This window comes from Lagenorhynchus albirostris, chromosome 7, assembly GCF_949774975.1.
Source record: "Lagenorhynchus albirostris chromosome 7, mLagAlb1.1, whole genome shotgun sequence".
Taxonomy (NCBI): Eukaryota; Metazoa; Chordata; class Mammalia; order Artiodactyla; family Delphinidae; genus Lagenorhynchus; species Lagenorhynchus albirostris.
The window spans coordinates 47,509,629-47,526,182 of NC_083101.1; the positions used below are offsets into that span (position 1 = coordinate 47,509,629).

At 36.4% G+C, this 16,554-nt stretch overlaps 1 protein-coding gene across 1 annotated transcript; it reads left to right on the forward strand.

Moving 5' to 3' along the window:
• Positions 1–9,608: 9,608 nt before the first annotated feature.
• C7H9orf57 (chromosome 7 C9orf57 homolog) lies at positions 9,609–16,337 on the forward strand. The gene is made up of 3 exons (XM_060153431.1): positions 9,609–9,694; positions 13,390–13,545; positions 16,213–16,337. Exons 1-3 carry the CDS (start codon positions 9,643–9,645, stop codon positions 16,335–16,337), a joined length of 333 nt encoding a protein of 110 aa, XP_060009414.1. The 5' UTR covers positions 9,609–9,642.
• The last annotated feature ends 217 nt before the right edge of the window (positions 16,338–16,554 follow it).

Consider the following 16,554-nt stretch of genomic DNA (forward strand, 5'->3'; position numbering starts at 1 on the left):
CAGATTGACTAATCAGATAATGTCACCTTGACTCAAGGAAATACTTTTCTAATAGTGGCTCATCAGGGCCAAATACAAACTTACAAGGAAGGTATGTGAGCAAAAGGAAAACGTCCAGAGGGGACTGAAGAAAATTGGCATTAACTGAGAGCTTATTATGGCCTAGGCACAGTGCAAGCTAAGCACTGGGAATTGAAAAATGAATATGCCAACGTGGGAATGTAAGTTGCTGTAGCCATTATGGAAAACAGTATGGCGAGTCCCCAGTTGCCATATGATCCTGCAATCCCACTCCTGGGCACATATCCAGACAAAACTATAATTCAAAAAGATACATGCACCCCTATGTTCATAGCAGCACTGTAGCCAAGACATGGAAACAACCTAAATGTCTATTGACATATGAATGGATAAAGAAGATGTGGTACATATATACAATGGAATACTACTCAGCCATAAAAAAGAATGAAATAATGCCACTTGTGGTAACATGGATGGACTTAGAGATTACCATACTAAATGAAGTAAGTCAGAAAGAGAAAGACAAATACCATATGATATCACTTATATGTGGAATCTAAAATATGACACAAATGAACCTATCTACAAACAGAAACAGACTCTCAGACATAGAGAACAGACTTGTGGTTGCCAAGGGGGAGAAAGGGTAGAGGAGAGATGGATTGGGAGTTTAGGGTTAGCAGGTGCAAATTATTACATATAGAATGGAACCATATTGGAAAAGAATTTTTAAAAGACTGTATATATATATGTATAACTGAATCACTTTGCTGTACAGCAGAAATTAACGCAACATTTTAAATCAACTATACTTCAATTAAAAAAAATTTTTTAATGAATATGCCACACTATAGCTCTACATTGGTGTTACTTTTCTAGAAAACAATTTACTAATGTGTATCAAAACCCTTATAAAAGGTTTATATCTTTGTTCCTGTAATTCCATTTCTACAAATTTATCCTAAAAATATATTCAGATACAACTAAAATATGAGAGATACACAAACATGTGGGAATTATTAAATAAGCTACAGTAAGTCCATTGACTTACTATGCTGGATATTACAGAATCTTTAAAATATATTCTTAAGGAATATTTAATAATGTAATAAATACTCAAAACATCAAGTTTTTTTTTAAAACAAGCTACAAATCTGTAATATATATGGTATAATACAAAGTATTTATATATATGGTGTAATACAAAGTATTTCTTGTGTGTGTATGTATGTATGTATGAGTAAATGTAATAATAGTGCATATGTACTAATACACACATGTACTAATACACTAATGTATATATGAGTAAATGTACTAATATGTATATACTAAAACACATACGTACCTGTACATACACACGTTAATTTACATTTCCTGACACTGTGACTAAAAGTACATATTTCAGAATAACTTTTGTCAAGAATAACTTTTTCATCTTTGTCAACTTGATAGGCTAAAATATAATGTTTTTTTAATTTAGATTTTTAGATAATAATAAACATTATATTGCAAATCTTTGATTCAGTATTAATGAGGGTATGAGGGAAAAAAGTACTCATACTCTGCTGGTAGTAGGAAGATTGATAGCTACTTTCAAGGGCAATTATATAGGATCTATTAAAATATAACAGAAATATACCCTGTGACAAGCAATTCCACTTTTCAGAATCTGTCTTCTAAAAACTACTTGCATATGTGCCCAAGGACATATATACACATTGTAACATTGTTTGTCATTAAAACAAAACAAAACAAGAAGAGCCTATGTGCTCATCAACCAGGGAAAGGCTAAATGAACATGGTATATCCATACCAAAAATATTATATAGCAATGAAAAACAATGAAGTAGTTTTAAAGACTGACCTAGAAAAATTTTAAACATATTTTTGAGTGAAATACAAAGGGAAAAATAATATGTAGCATATGACACTCTGTTTACAAAAATGAAACAAAAAGCAATATTACACATATTCCCAAATTACAAGTGTACTATGAAAATGCACAGAATAAAAAGGACACCCAACATATTTAATATGGTTACATTTCGGACAGACACTCAGTTTGGTGGGAACACGGTCAAAAGAGATTTCGACAGTCTTCATATTTTAATCTGTTTCAGAAAGAATATACTAATTTGTAATTACATATTAATTTAGAAATAAACATTTTTAAAAATCAAATTGCACCGCTCCAGCCACCCCATAGGGAGCGATAGGTGCTACCTTCAGTGGGCCCAGCTTCTCGCGCCTACGGAGCCGCACATTGTGCATACGCCTCCATTCTTCACTGGCTATTGGTCAGAGACCTGCATTCCTTGACACACAGACTCCTCCACAGCCTACTTGAACAGCCTTGTTTCATGGCATTTGGTTTCCCACAGAAGAAGTGATTCAGGAGGGAGAGAAATGTAAGCAGGTTTCTGGATCTCTCTGTCAGAGCTACTGCTCAAAGCCCTCCTGGAAGATATGAGGTCCACAGCAGGTAGAGTGCAAACAAAGAAGCTTCTCACTGTTCCCAGAATCACCGCATCTGAACGCACAGCACATGATCCACAACAGCCTGAGAACTTCCGGCGCGGCAAGCACAGCAGTGGCATCAGCAGCCAATGGAAGAAAACAGAGCAGGGTCTTGGTGCTCCGGCCGGATGTGAGGCCTGTGCCTCTGAGGTGGGAGAGCCGAGTTCAGGACACTGGTCCACCAGAGACCTCATGGCTCCATGTAATATCAAATGGTGAAAGCTCTCCCAGAGATCTCAATCTCAACGCTAAGACCCAGTTCCACTCAACGACCAGCAAGCTACGGTGCTGGACACCCTATCCCAAACAACTAGCAAGACAGAAACAGAACCCCACCTATTAGCAGAGAGGATGTCTAAAAATATATATATATATATGGTCACAGACACCCCAAAACACACCACCGGACGTGGTCCTGCCCACCAGAAAGACAAGATCCAGCCTCATCCACCAGAACACAGGCACCAGTCCCCTCCACCAGGTAGCCTACACAACCCACTGAACCAACCTTAGCCACTGCAGGCAGACACCAAAAACAACGGGACTAAAAACCTGCAGCCTACAAAAAGGAGACCCCAAACACAGTAAGTTAAGCAAAATGAGAAGTCAGAGAAACACACAGCAGATGAAGGAGCAAGGTAAAAACCCACCAGACCAAACAAATGAAGAGGAAATAGGCAGTCCACCTAAAAAAGAATTCAGAGTAATGATAGTAAAGATGATCCAAAATCTTGGAAATAAAATGGAGAAAATACAAGAAACATTTTAAAAAGACCTAGAAGAACTAAAGAGCAACAAACAATGATGAACAACACAATAAATGAAATTAAAAATGCTCTAGAAGGAATCAATGGCAGAATAACAAGCAGGAGAACAGATAGGTAACTTGGAAGATAAAATAGTGGGAATAACTACCACAGAGCAGAACAAAGAGAAAAGAATGAAAAAATTGAGGACAGTATCAGAGACCTCTGGGACAACATTAAATGCAACAAAATTCGAATTATACAGGTCCCAGAAGAAGAAGAGAAAAAGAAAGGGACTGAGAAAATATTTGAAGAGATTATAGTTGAAAACTTCCCTAATATGGGAAGGGAAATAGTCAATCAAGTCCAGGAGGCACAGAGAGTCCCATACAGGATAAATCCAAGGAGAAACATGCCAAGACACATATTAATCAAACTATCAAAAATTAAATACAAAGAACAAATATTAAAAGCAGCAAGGGAAAAACAACAAATAACACACAAGGGAATCCCCATAAAGTTAACAGCTGACCTTTCAACAAAACTCTGCAAGCCAGAAGGGAGTGGCAGGACATATTTAAAGCGATGAAAGGGAAAAACCTACAACCAAGATTACTCTACCCAGCAAGGATCTCATTCAGATTCGACAGAGAAATTAAAACCTTTACAGACAAGCAAAAGCTAAGAGAATTCAACACCACCAAACCAGCTTTACAACAAATGCTAAAGGAACTTCTCTAGGCAGAAAACACAAGAGAAGGAAAAGACCTACAATAACAAACCCAAAACAATTAAGAAAATGGTAATAAGAACATACATATCAATAATTACTTTAAATGTAAATGGATTAAATGCTCCCACCAGAAGACACAGACTGGCTGAATGGATACAAAAACAAGACCCATAAATATGCTGTCTACAGAGACCCACTTCAGACCTACAACACATAGACACTGAAAGTGAGGGGATAGAAAAAGATATTCCATGTAGATGGAAATCAAAAGAAAGCTGAAGTAGCAATTCTCATATCAGAGAAAATAGACTTTAAAATAAAGACTATTAGAAGAGACAAAGAAGGACACTATATAATGATCAAGGGACCATTCCAAGAAGAAGATATAACAATTGTAAATATTTATGCACCCAATACAGGGGCACCTAAATACATAAGGCAAATGCTAACAGCCATAAAAGGGGAAATGGACAGTAACACAATCATAGTAGGGGACTTTAACACCCCACTTTCACCAATGGACAGATCATCCAAAATGAAAATAAATAAGGAAACACAAGCTTTAAATGATACATTAAACAAGATGGACTTAATTGATATTTATAGGACATTCCATCCAAAAACAACAGAATACACTTTCTTCTCAAGTGCTTATGGAACATTCTCCAGGAGAGATCATATCTTGGGTCACAAATCAAGCCTTGGTAAATTTAAGAAAATTGAAATAGTAACAGGTATCTTTTCCAACCTCATAACGTTATGAAATTAGATACCAATTACAGGAAAAAATCTGTAAAAAATACAAACACATGGGGGTTAAACAATACACTACTAAATAACCAAGAGATCACTGAGGAAATCAAAGAGGAAATCCAAAAACACCTAGAAACAAATGACAATGAAAACACGACGACCCAAAACCTATGGGATGCAGCAAAAGCAGTTCTAAGCAGGAAGTTTACAGCAATACAATCCTACCTCAAGAAACAAGAAGCATCTCAAATAAACAACCTAACCTTACACCTAAAGCAATTAGAGAAAGAAGAACAAAAAAACCCCAAAGTTAGCAGAAGGAAAGAGATCATAAAGATCAGATCAGATATAAATGAAAAAGAAAAGAAGCAAATAATAGCAAAGCTCAATAAAACTAAAAGCTTGTTCTTTGAGAAGATAAACAAAATCGATAAACCACTAGCCAGACTCATCAAGTAAAAAAGAGAGAAGACTCAAATCAATCCAATTACAAATGAAAAAGGAGAGGTAACAACTGACACTGCAGAAATACAAATGATCATGAGATCACTACAAGCAACTATATGCCAATAAAATGGACAACGTGGAAGAAATGGACAAATTCTTAGAATACCACAACCTTCTAAGACTGAACCAAGAAGAAATACAAAATATAAACAGACCAATCACAAGCACCGAAATTGAGACTGTGATTTTAAATCTTCCAACAAACAAAAGCCCAGGACCAGATGGCTTCCTTCACAGGCAAATTCTATCAAACATTTAGAGAAGAGCTAACACCTATCCTTCTCAAATTCTTCCAAAATACAGCAGAGGGAGGAACACTCCCACACTCATTCTACGAGGCTACCATCACCCTGATACCAAAACCAGACAAAGATGTCACAAAGAAAGAAAACTACAGACCAATATCACTGATGAACATACATGCAAAAATTCTCAACGAAAAACTAGCAAACAGAAACCAACAACACATTAAAAGGATCATACACCATGATCAAGTGGGGTTTATCCCAGGAATGCAAGGATTCTTCAATATATGCAAATCAATCAATGTGATAAACCATATTAACAAATTGAAGGAGAAAAACCATATGATCATCTCAATAGATGCAGAGAAAGCTTTCTAAAACATTCAACCACCAATTTATGATAAAAACCCTCCAGAAAGGAGGCATAGAGGGAACTTACCTCAACATAATAAAGACCATATATGACAAACCCACAGCCAACATCATTCTCAATGGTGAAAAACTGCAACTACTTCCTCTAAGATCAGGAACAAGACAAGGCTGTCCAATCTCACCACTATTATTCAACATAGTTTTAGAAGTTTTAGCCACAGCAACCAGAGAAGAAAAAGAAATAAAAGGAATCCAAATCAGAAAAGAAGAAGTAAAGCTGTCACTGTTTGCAGATGACATACTATACACAGAGAATCCTAAAGATGCTACCAGAAAACTACTAGAGCTAATCAATGAATTTGGTAAAGTAGCAGGATACAAAATTAATGCACAGAAATCTCTTGCATTCCTATACACTAATGATGAAAAATTGGAAAGAGAAATTAAGGAAACACTCCCATTTACCACTGCAACAAAAATAATAAAATACCTAGGAATAAGCCTACCTAAGGAGACAAAAGACCTATATGCAGAAAATTATAAGACACTGATGAAAGAAATTAAAGATGATACAAATAGATGGAGAGATATACCATGTTCTTGGATTGGAAGAATCATTATTGTGAAAACGACTATACTACCCAAAGCAATCTACAGATTCAATGCAATCCCTATCGAACTATGAATGGCATTTTTCACAGAACTAGAACAAAAAATTTCACTATTTGTATGGAAACATAAAAGACTCCAAATAGCCCAAGCAATCTTGAGGAAAAAAAACAGAGCTGGAAGAATCAGGCTTCCAGACTTCAGACTACACTACAAAGCTACAGTAATCAAGACAATATGGTACTGGCACAAAAACAGAAATATAGATCAATGGAACAGGATGGAAAGCTCAGAGATAAACCCACACACATATGGCCACCTTATTTTTGATAAAGGAGGCAAGAATATACAATGGAGAAAAGACAGCCTCTTTAACAAGTGGCGCTGGGAAAACTGGACAGCTACATGTAAAAGAATGAAATTAGAACACTCCCTAACACCATACACAAAAATAAACTCAAAACGGATATAAGACCTAAATGTAAGGCCAGACACTATAATACTCTTAGAGGAAAACATAGGCAGAACACTCTATGACATAAATCACAGCAAGATCCTTTTTGACCCAACTCCTAGAGAAATGTAAATAAAAACAAAAATAAACAAATGGGACCTAATGAAACTTAAAAGCTTTTGCACAGCAAAGGAAAACATAAACAAGACGAAAAGACAACCCTCAGAATGGGAGATAATATTTAAAAACGAAGCAACGGACAAGGGATTAATCTCTAAAATATACAAGCAGCTCATGCAGCTCAATATCAAAAAACAAACAACCCAATCCAAAAATGGGCAGGAGACCTAAATAGACATTTCTCCAAAGAAGATATATAGATTGCCAACAAACACATGAAAGGATGCTCCACATCACTAATCATTAGAGAAATGCAAATCAAAACTACAATGAGGTATCACCTCACACCAGTCAGAATGGCCATCATCAAAAAATCTACAAACAGTAAATGCTGGAGAGGGTGTGGAGAAAAGGGAACCCTCTTGCACTATTGTTGGGAATGTAAATTGATACAGCCACTATGGAGAACAGTACGGAGGTTCCTTAAAAAACTAAAAATAGAACTACCATATGACCCAGCAATCCCACTACTGGTCATATACCCTGAGAAAGCCATAATTCAAAAAAAGTCATGTACCACAATGTTCACTGCAGCTATATTTACAATAGCCAGGACATGGAAGCGACCTAAGTGTCCATCAACAGATGGATGGATAAAGAAGAGGTGGCACATATATACAATGGAATATTACTCAGCCATAGAAAGAAATGAAATTGAGTTATTTGTAGTGAGGTGGATGGACCTAGAGTCTATCATACAGAGTGAAGTAAGTCAGAAAGAGAAAAACAAATACCATATGCTAAAACATATATATGGAATTTTTAAAAAAATGGTTCTGAAGAACCTAGGGGCAGGACAGGAATAAAGACGCAGATGTAGAGAATGGACTTGAGGACACGGGGAGTGGGAAGGGTAAGCTGGGATGAAGTGAGAGAGTGCATGGACTTATATATACTACCAAATGTAAAATAGATAGCTAGTGCAAAGTAGCCACATAGCACAGGGAGATCAGCTCCGTGCTTGTTACCACCTGGAGGGGTAGGATAGGGAGGGTGGGAGGGAGACGCAAGAGGGAGGAGATATGGGGATATATGTATAGCTGATTCACTTTGTTATAAAGCAGAAACTAACACATGATTGTAAAGAAATTATACTCCAGTAAGGATGTTAAAAAAATTAAGAAAACAAATACCGTATGCTAACACATATATGGAATCTAAATAAAAAAAGAAAATCGTTCTGAAGAACCTAGGGGTTGAACAGGAATAAAGACACAGATGTAGAGAATGGACTTGAGGACATGGGGAGGGGGATGGGTAAGCTGGGATGAACGAAGAGAGTGGCATGGACATATATACACTACCAAATGTAAAATAGATAGCTAGTGGGAAGCAGCCACATAGCACAGGGAGATCAGCTCTGTGCTTTGCGACCACCTAGAGAGGTGGGATCGGGAGGGGAGGAGGGAGACACAAGAGGGACAAGATATGGGGATATATGTATATGCATAGCTGATTCCCTTTGTTATAAAGCAGAAACTAACACACCATTGTAAAGTAATAATACTCCAGTAAAGATGTTAAAAAAAAAATCAAATTGCTTTCTGAATGCACCAAGTTCTATTATAAAGATTACATGGCATTTTTAAAAATATTAAGATCAAGTACTTTATATAATGAACTGATAGAATGCCCACATGGCTCTGTGTATGTGAACTAATTAATCTGTAGCATAGTGAACACAGAAATCTTTAGCCATATTTACAGTTAATTAGTTCAACAACTGCCTGACTTAGTCTTATTATGTTAATTTCATAAATAAAGCAATTAAGTTCCATATAGATCAGAGTGTTCTGGTGAAAATTTTTCCTGTTTACTTGGGCAAATTTTACCGTTTAAACTGTTTGGAATCTAGAGGATCAGAGACTTGGTTTCAGTTATAACGAACTTTATTACATCAGAAATTTTACTTGTTATCTTTTAAAGAAGTTCAGACCTAGAAAATTCCCACGATACATTTATGAAGAAGGCAGGTAAGTTATGAATAACTGAAATGTCATAGTTTAGCCAATCTGACAATTTCTTTCTCTTCATTTTAATAAGTGTTAACTATTGTTAACTATGATATAAATACTTTCCTTACAAATATGATCATTTGCAATGAAAGCAGTAGTTTATGAGGAAGCATAAATAAAAATTTTTTGGCTAATAGTTAAAAGTATTTTTAACACAATATTATTCTAGAAACGTTATCTATATTATTTCCTATTTTTCAATTCAGGGAAATTATTAAGGGAGGGAATGGTATTTGATAATAAGAAGACAGCTAAACTTAAAATGTTCTGGAACTAAGAAAAGTTTTATCGTGAATTTTTGACATAGACAGGTACATTGTTTTTCCTCCTTCACAAAATGAATTTCTTTATAGTTTCTTAATGAAAGAAATAAACTTATTTAGTGATTTCCCTTTTTATAACAGCTAACAAATGTACAACTTCATTACTTCCCTAGGAAAGATTTAATGGTGGTACATGTCTTTCCATCCATCTTTTTTGGCTAGAAAGAATGAGAAGGATTGTCTTCGGTGGTGCTTTTATCTTATTCTGCCTCTTAGGTGGTAAGTCATTAAGAAAACATAAATCAAAAAAGAGGAAAAATTACTCAAGAAATTGCAGAATTGCAATATAAGTGGAGGGTGGTCTTAAATAAAGTACCAAAGGTCCTTAAAACAAAGCCTGAGTAAACCCTTAAATAACAATGGGCTAACATTTATTCAGCATTTACTATATGCCAGGTACTGGTCTAAATATTTTATTTGCATTAATGCACTGAATCCACATGACAATCCTATGAGTTAAATGCTTTTATTTCCCATTTTATACATGAGTAAACTGAGCTGGTAGATGGTGGCCCACATGTTGCTATTATTATCATTAAGGTGGAACTAATCAATCTAGGCAGGAAGCCCGTATAAATATGACCCAAAAAATACATTAGACCAAATAAGCATAGACAAGGCTCTCCCAGCACTTTTTCTATGTGCTCATCACCACCAACTATAATATTCCTTCATTTATAAAAGAACCACATAACAGAGAGCTTTCAATCCCTTTTACAGAATTCCTAAGGCCCTTCAAATTAGGTAGATGTTCATGAAGGTAATATCTCCAAACAGGCATGTTTAAGCACATGGGAATTCTCCTTCCCAATGAAATGGTAATATGGTTAATGAAGATGGCTGCTCTATGCTGAACCCAGGGGTTAACAGGGCAGGGTTTCTTAGAGTCAGAAGATTTAATGTACATATGAGTCACCTGGGGATCTTGTTAAAATGTACAATCTGATTCAGCAGGTCAGGTGTAGGGCCTGAGAGTCTGCATTTCCAACAAGCTTCCAAGTGATGCCAATGCTGTTGGTCTGGAGACCACATGTCAGTAGGAAAAATCCAAAAGGTATCCCAGAGGTAAATAAAATTCTAATACTGAGACTTAGAGACATTTGGTACCTAATACTGGGATCACCATCTCAAATGCCTCAAGTGTTTGGTCAGATAATATAAATGGGGCGGGGTGGGGGGGGCGGATCATCCAGTAACAAAACCAGAGGAGGGCAGCCAGTACCCTGCTGACATGGAGAAAGAAGAGCCGAACAATGCCAAAACTGATTCTTCAGGAGAAGCCAGATATTCAGGTTTGCAGGAAAACTCTCCCAACTTTTAAATGTTAACATTTTGAAAGCAGTATGCAAGTTAAACCGACCAGGTCTAGCCCCTGGACAACCTGTTTGTAGTCTCTGCTTCCCACACTACCCTCATTACTACATACAATGCGCAATAGAGTTTTGATTACCCCTTGCAGAAAGGGCAGGAGCAAACTCAAACTGCTTGGGTCTCTGCTGCATTTTAAGTCTTTACACTTCTCTTCTGTAAAGAATGTGGAAGGGAACATAGGAATAGATGAAAAATTTCAAGAGAACATCTTCCCTGTCTTGGATATCATGAAAAAAATGACTCAGGCAGGAGATTGCATTAATTTTGTTGAATACACAGGGAAGATGTGAAGGTAAAAGAAGAAAATTCAGCATAAAGAGAAATTTTGAAGTAAGGAGTGTCCATGAAGTAAGGGATGGTCATTTTAAAAAGATCACCATCATCATGATTTATAATGTTTAAATAATTACATATATATTTATAATATGCATTTGAGTAATTAAATACAGTCTGTTAGATTTTCCCCACAATAAGATCATGAAGTAGAATAGGATACTTCAGAATTAATCATGTGAGGAAACTATTAATTTAACATAAAACCTGAAACTTTAAATTTCGTTGTCAAATTGGAATGTACCATATGTTAGTTATATTAATAAAACCAACAATAAATTTTCAGACAAAAAGAGACTGGAAGAAAGGAAATGGATCTGTGAACGTATTTATAAGTATTCATGCAATGGGACAAATACAGTCAGCAGAAAGACCTAAAAGTTAAGGCATCGCTTTCAGCTGTAGTAAAGAATGTCAGGGCCAAGATTTTAGGAAGACGGCTGTGGATATTGGGTGTGGAATCAGAAGGAAGAAGGACCATCTGAGAGGGAGAGAAAGAAACTAGAGCAGATCTCATCCAGGAACACAGTCCAGGGGCCTTAGGCATGGTAGAGAAAGATCTGGCATCATATAAGCTCTCCACTGGGGGGGGGGGGGCACTGGCACCAAGGTCTGAGCTACGTAGTGGATCACTAAGGACAAGTTATGAATTGAGAAATCACGAGTCCAGGAGGAAAACTCCCTTAGGCATGACTTGAAGAAGCAAGCAGCCCTAGTATTCTGGGCAGGAGACTGACCCTGAATCTTGGAGGAGTCAAAATCTCCAGCAAGAAGAAGGTGACATCAGAGGGTTTGGGATACACAAAGGTAGGCAACTTCAGTGACATGGTGTGCTTGCTAAAACCAAGGGGTTTGGATTTCAACAGACCTCTTTCAACTCCCGTCTCCACCACTGGAGTGAGCTACTTAAAATCTTAAGGCCTCAGTTTTCTTTTATGTGAAATGTGGGCAACTATAATACCTGCCTGAAAGATTTATTGTGGGAAATGTAAATTGCTTAGCAGAATCCTTGGCATAAGCTTAGTTCTTTAAAAAATATTTGCTGGTTGATTATGGATTGAAATTCTGTCATGCTCAATGAGAAAACCAATGTGATATTTCCAAAATATCTTTAGATGAGTTTGAAGCTGGGGAGAATAGTCAACAGAGGTTAATTAGCCTCATCAGCCAGACTATTTTCTATTAAAAGTGATCTCTTCTAATCCCCAATATGTCGGAGATATAAAATACATTGCACAAAATGTTTAGTAAACTCTTCTTTAGAGTTAACCAGTGAATAGGAGTGGAACAGCAATGGTTTTCATATATTAGAAGATTGGAACTATGAACATTAAGACAAATTTCAGCTCAATTTCGGAAGAATTCTTTAACAGTCTGCACTGGTTTAATCATGATGAGCTCTCCATCACTAGCCAAGGCCGCCTACAGGGGTTATTATAAAGGAGATTCCTGAATTCAACAGAACCAGTGGTTCTCAAAAACTGGTCCAGACATCTACATTCAAATCACACGCTCTCCACTGTTTCTGGATATCTAAAGTACGGATTCCTGGGCCCCAGCCCTTATTGATTCTAACTCAGGTTCTGTGGAGGCTGTGGAAATCTGTGTTCATTTTAACTGCTTAGTACATCTGATGCATAGTCAGATTTGGAAAGTGATCTTCCAGTTAATGTCTTCCAATCTTATCTACGTTGACCAAGGTCAAAAATCTCTGGGCTATTTCTACATAACCAAAATAAATAACACTTTTAAGCCACTGAGTTTGCGTACTGAAGATTACCAATATGTAAATATTAATCAAAAAACCATAAATACAGAGAACCTACTATATATAATGTTCTTCCTTAGACATTGAAATGAAGACCTAACAGTGGATATATGGCTGAAATTAAATATTCTGGCTAAATAACTTTGGTTTGATTTAATTAGACTCTGAGAAAATGAATACATTTTAACCAACTGACTTGTTTAGCCCACCTGGCTTCATTTTTTTATTAGTATCAGTTCAGAGTGCTTCCAGTTCTTTAATGTAGCATATGTTATGAAATTTCCCCTATTAAATTCTCCAAATAAAATATTTTAAATTTATGTGACTTTTTAGAATCAACTTATAAAATATTGCATACTTTTTAAAGTTGAAAATCATTGCTTTACTTTTGGATTTCTCTTTTCTCTCTGTCTTTTTTTCTGGCTCTGGTGTCCATCTCTATTTTTCCCTTATTTTTTCTGTCCTGTATTTGGAGGTGTTGGAGGTGTGATTTGTAGATCATGCAACCTCTCAATCCCCTTCCATGGATGTCTTTTGGACTTTGGAACCTGCAGAACAAAACCTGGACAGTATTGTATAAAAGAGGTCCATATTAAAGGTAAGTCATAACACTTTAAAAACATTTAACTAAAATAAGCACAGGAAAACTCCTTATGTAAGAGCAAACATTCACTGAGCATTTACTACATGCTATACTAAGGGCTTTACCTAGATTACATCACACCAATAAATCAATGATATGAGCTGGATCTTGTCGCTATTCCCAAAGATAAGAAATCTGAGGCATAGAAAGATTAAGAAATTTGCATGATGTTACACAGTTAAGGAGTGTTGTAGTCTAATTCAAATGTGAGTACTTAACTCCAGAGCACACATTTCTAAAGAAATCTATATACTGCCTCATTCACACCATTCACATCCTCACAAAAAATTAATACATAATTTCCCTCTAAGTGCAGGGCTCTGTGTAATCACACAGGTTTAATGCCCAGGAAGCTGGCCTTGTCCACATGGATTAAAGAGAGAAACATAAAAATCCAAATGCTGAAAACATTAGAAGAAAATATTGAAGAACATATTTTAAGCTTGAAAGAGAGGAGGTCTCCTTAACATCCAAAAGACAAAAATCATAAAGGAAATGATAAATTTGAATATATCAGTATTTTAAAATTTATGAAACGAATGATAACCCCAAAACTATAAAAGATAAGGAAAAAACTGGGCAAAAATAATTGGGAAATAACAAGAAAATATTAATATCTACCCAGAATAAAGAACTTCTAAAAAAACTCATTTTTTAAAAGGCCAACAACCAAAAACAAACAAACAAACAAACAAACACTTGTTAAAGACATAGAAAGGCAATTTTCAGAAGAGGAGATATAAATGACTTAACCTAAAAATATAAAAAGCAGCTCAACCCATCAGTAAATATCAAAGAAATGCAAACTATAGAAATAATATTTTTAACCCATCAGATTGCTAAAAATTATGAGTTTTATAATATCAAGGGTTGTGACAATATGGGAAAATGGGAACTCTCATACATTTTCTAATGACAGTTTAGATTGGTTTGACTTTTTTAAAGACAATTTGTGAATTTCAGTTAAAGTTTTAAATGAGCACAGTTGTCTACAAAGCAATTTATTTCCTGGCATCTACTTCAGAGAAATACTTACATGTAACACAAAAAGGCATGTATCAAGGTTATCACTGCAGCATTATGTTTAATAGTAAAGTAATGGAAATGATCTAAATGTTTGTCTATAGGTGTTAAACTGTGATATATTCAGACCATGGATTGCTATGTAATACTTAGAATGAACCAGATCCTTTTGTTAACATGAAAAAAATCTTTAAAACATTGTTAAGCAGAAAAAAAGTCAGTTGCAAAACAGTACGTATAGTATGCCACTTATGTATAAAAATCCACAAAGCAAAACTATAAATTTCTCTATGGAAATGGAAGCAGAGAAAAAAAATTAGAGGAAATCAAAGTCCATTGGGAGAGAGGAAGAAAATTTGGGGTCATGTCTGCTGGGGTTTTGGTTTTAACAGGGTTACTTGAGCTTTGTTCAACCTATGTCCGCTCTCTGAGCCCCAAGTTCCCTCTGACTCTCACCCATACCAGTCAAGAACCCTTTCCTTATTGAAGAGGCAAGGGGCCAAGCCCCCCTGGAGCCATGAAATGTTAGCTCTCAGTGATTTCTCTTCCTGAAGGTGGACGGATAGCCATCTAGTCAACTTACCATAAAAACTCTGCACATAAGAAAGAGCTTGGAAGCTAATACAGCAAAATCTTGACAATAGCTCTTGGTTGGCTCAAGGACCTGGAATAACTACAATGTTGTGGGAAGAGCAGTTTCCTAACATGACAAGTCTGCCACTGCATGCTGATGCAAAACAAATACCACTGGAACTTAGGCTTGATGGTTTTACCAATAGTTTGTCAACACTATTGACATTTTGGCAGGATAATTCTTTGTTATACAGGGATATTTTGTTTATTGTAGGATATTTAGCACACTGCTGGCCTATACCCACTACATCCCAGTAATATCTTCCAAGTTGCAGCAACAAAAATGTTTATGGGCATTATCTAATGTCCTGGGGTTGGGGAGCAAAATCGCCCACAGTTGAAAGGCTACTGTTTTCTCAAGTTTCCAACTATGTTTTGCTGCCTTTAGAGAATTGCTCATTTGTGTTCTCCCCCATACAATTGAAACTGGGAATGCTAAGATTACAAGACATTATTGTCACTTATTTTGCACTTTTGCGTATTGTCCACATTTTCCACAGTGAACATGCATTACTACTTGTAATTAGGGGAAAATTAAATGAGATCTACAACACACCTCCATTCCTAAAAAGCACTTACACATCTAAATGACCCTTCTGTGGATTCAGCCCTTTGAATACCTCATGACCTGGTAAAACTGGGGGATGATTATTAGGGAGTTTCTAAAAAGCTAACATTTCAAAAATTTCTACACAGAAACTGGCAATTGCATAGCTTTATGAACTGAGTTTGAAAGCTATTTTGCTTTACAATTTCGAAGCTTTTGTATTGCAATGCACACAACTAGAATAACTTTAGGTGGGAGTTCTTAAAAGGCAAGATGATTGTATCCTGGTAGACCTAGAGTTTTTGCTTTGTTTTCCTTTGTCTTTGTTTTTTTAACCTGTTAGTTATCTGAAGCAACTGAGGCCGGGTAGGTTGTACCTGCCAAGGGATTCATCTACCATGACCTCTTGTCTCCCCCAGATGGAATTCAATGGTATTCAGTTCAAGGCTGCACAGAGAGCCAAGACGAGTGCTTCAAGAGAATCGTGACAACTTATGAAATTCACTCTACTCACTGCTGCCATCGTCCTTTGTGCAATTTCTGATCCAGGGGCCCATATCCAAATTGCTTGACTGATCAGTCAATCTCAGAGCCTGAACTCGTCATCCCAAGACAGCAGCTACCATCAGTCAGCTTTCTGCAAAAGTCTCAGACCTGCAGGTTGTAGGAGTTATTGTCTGAAATCAGTTTGGGCTTTCAAGATGCCCAGTTTCTCAGCCACCAGTCCTAACTCATCTCAGAAACATCCTTTCCAGCACAAT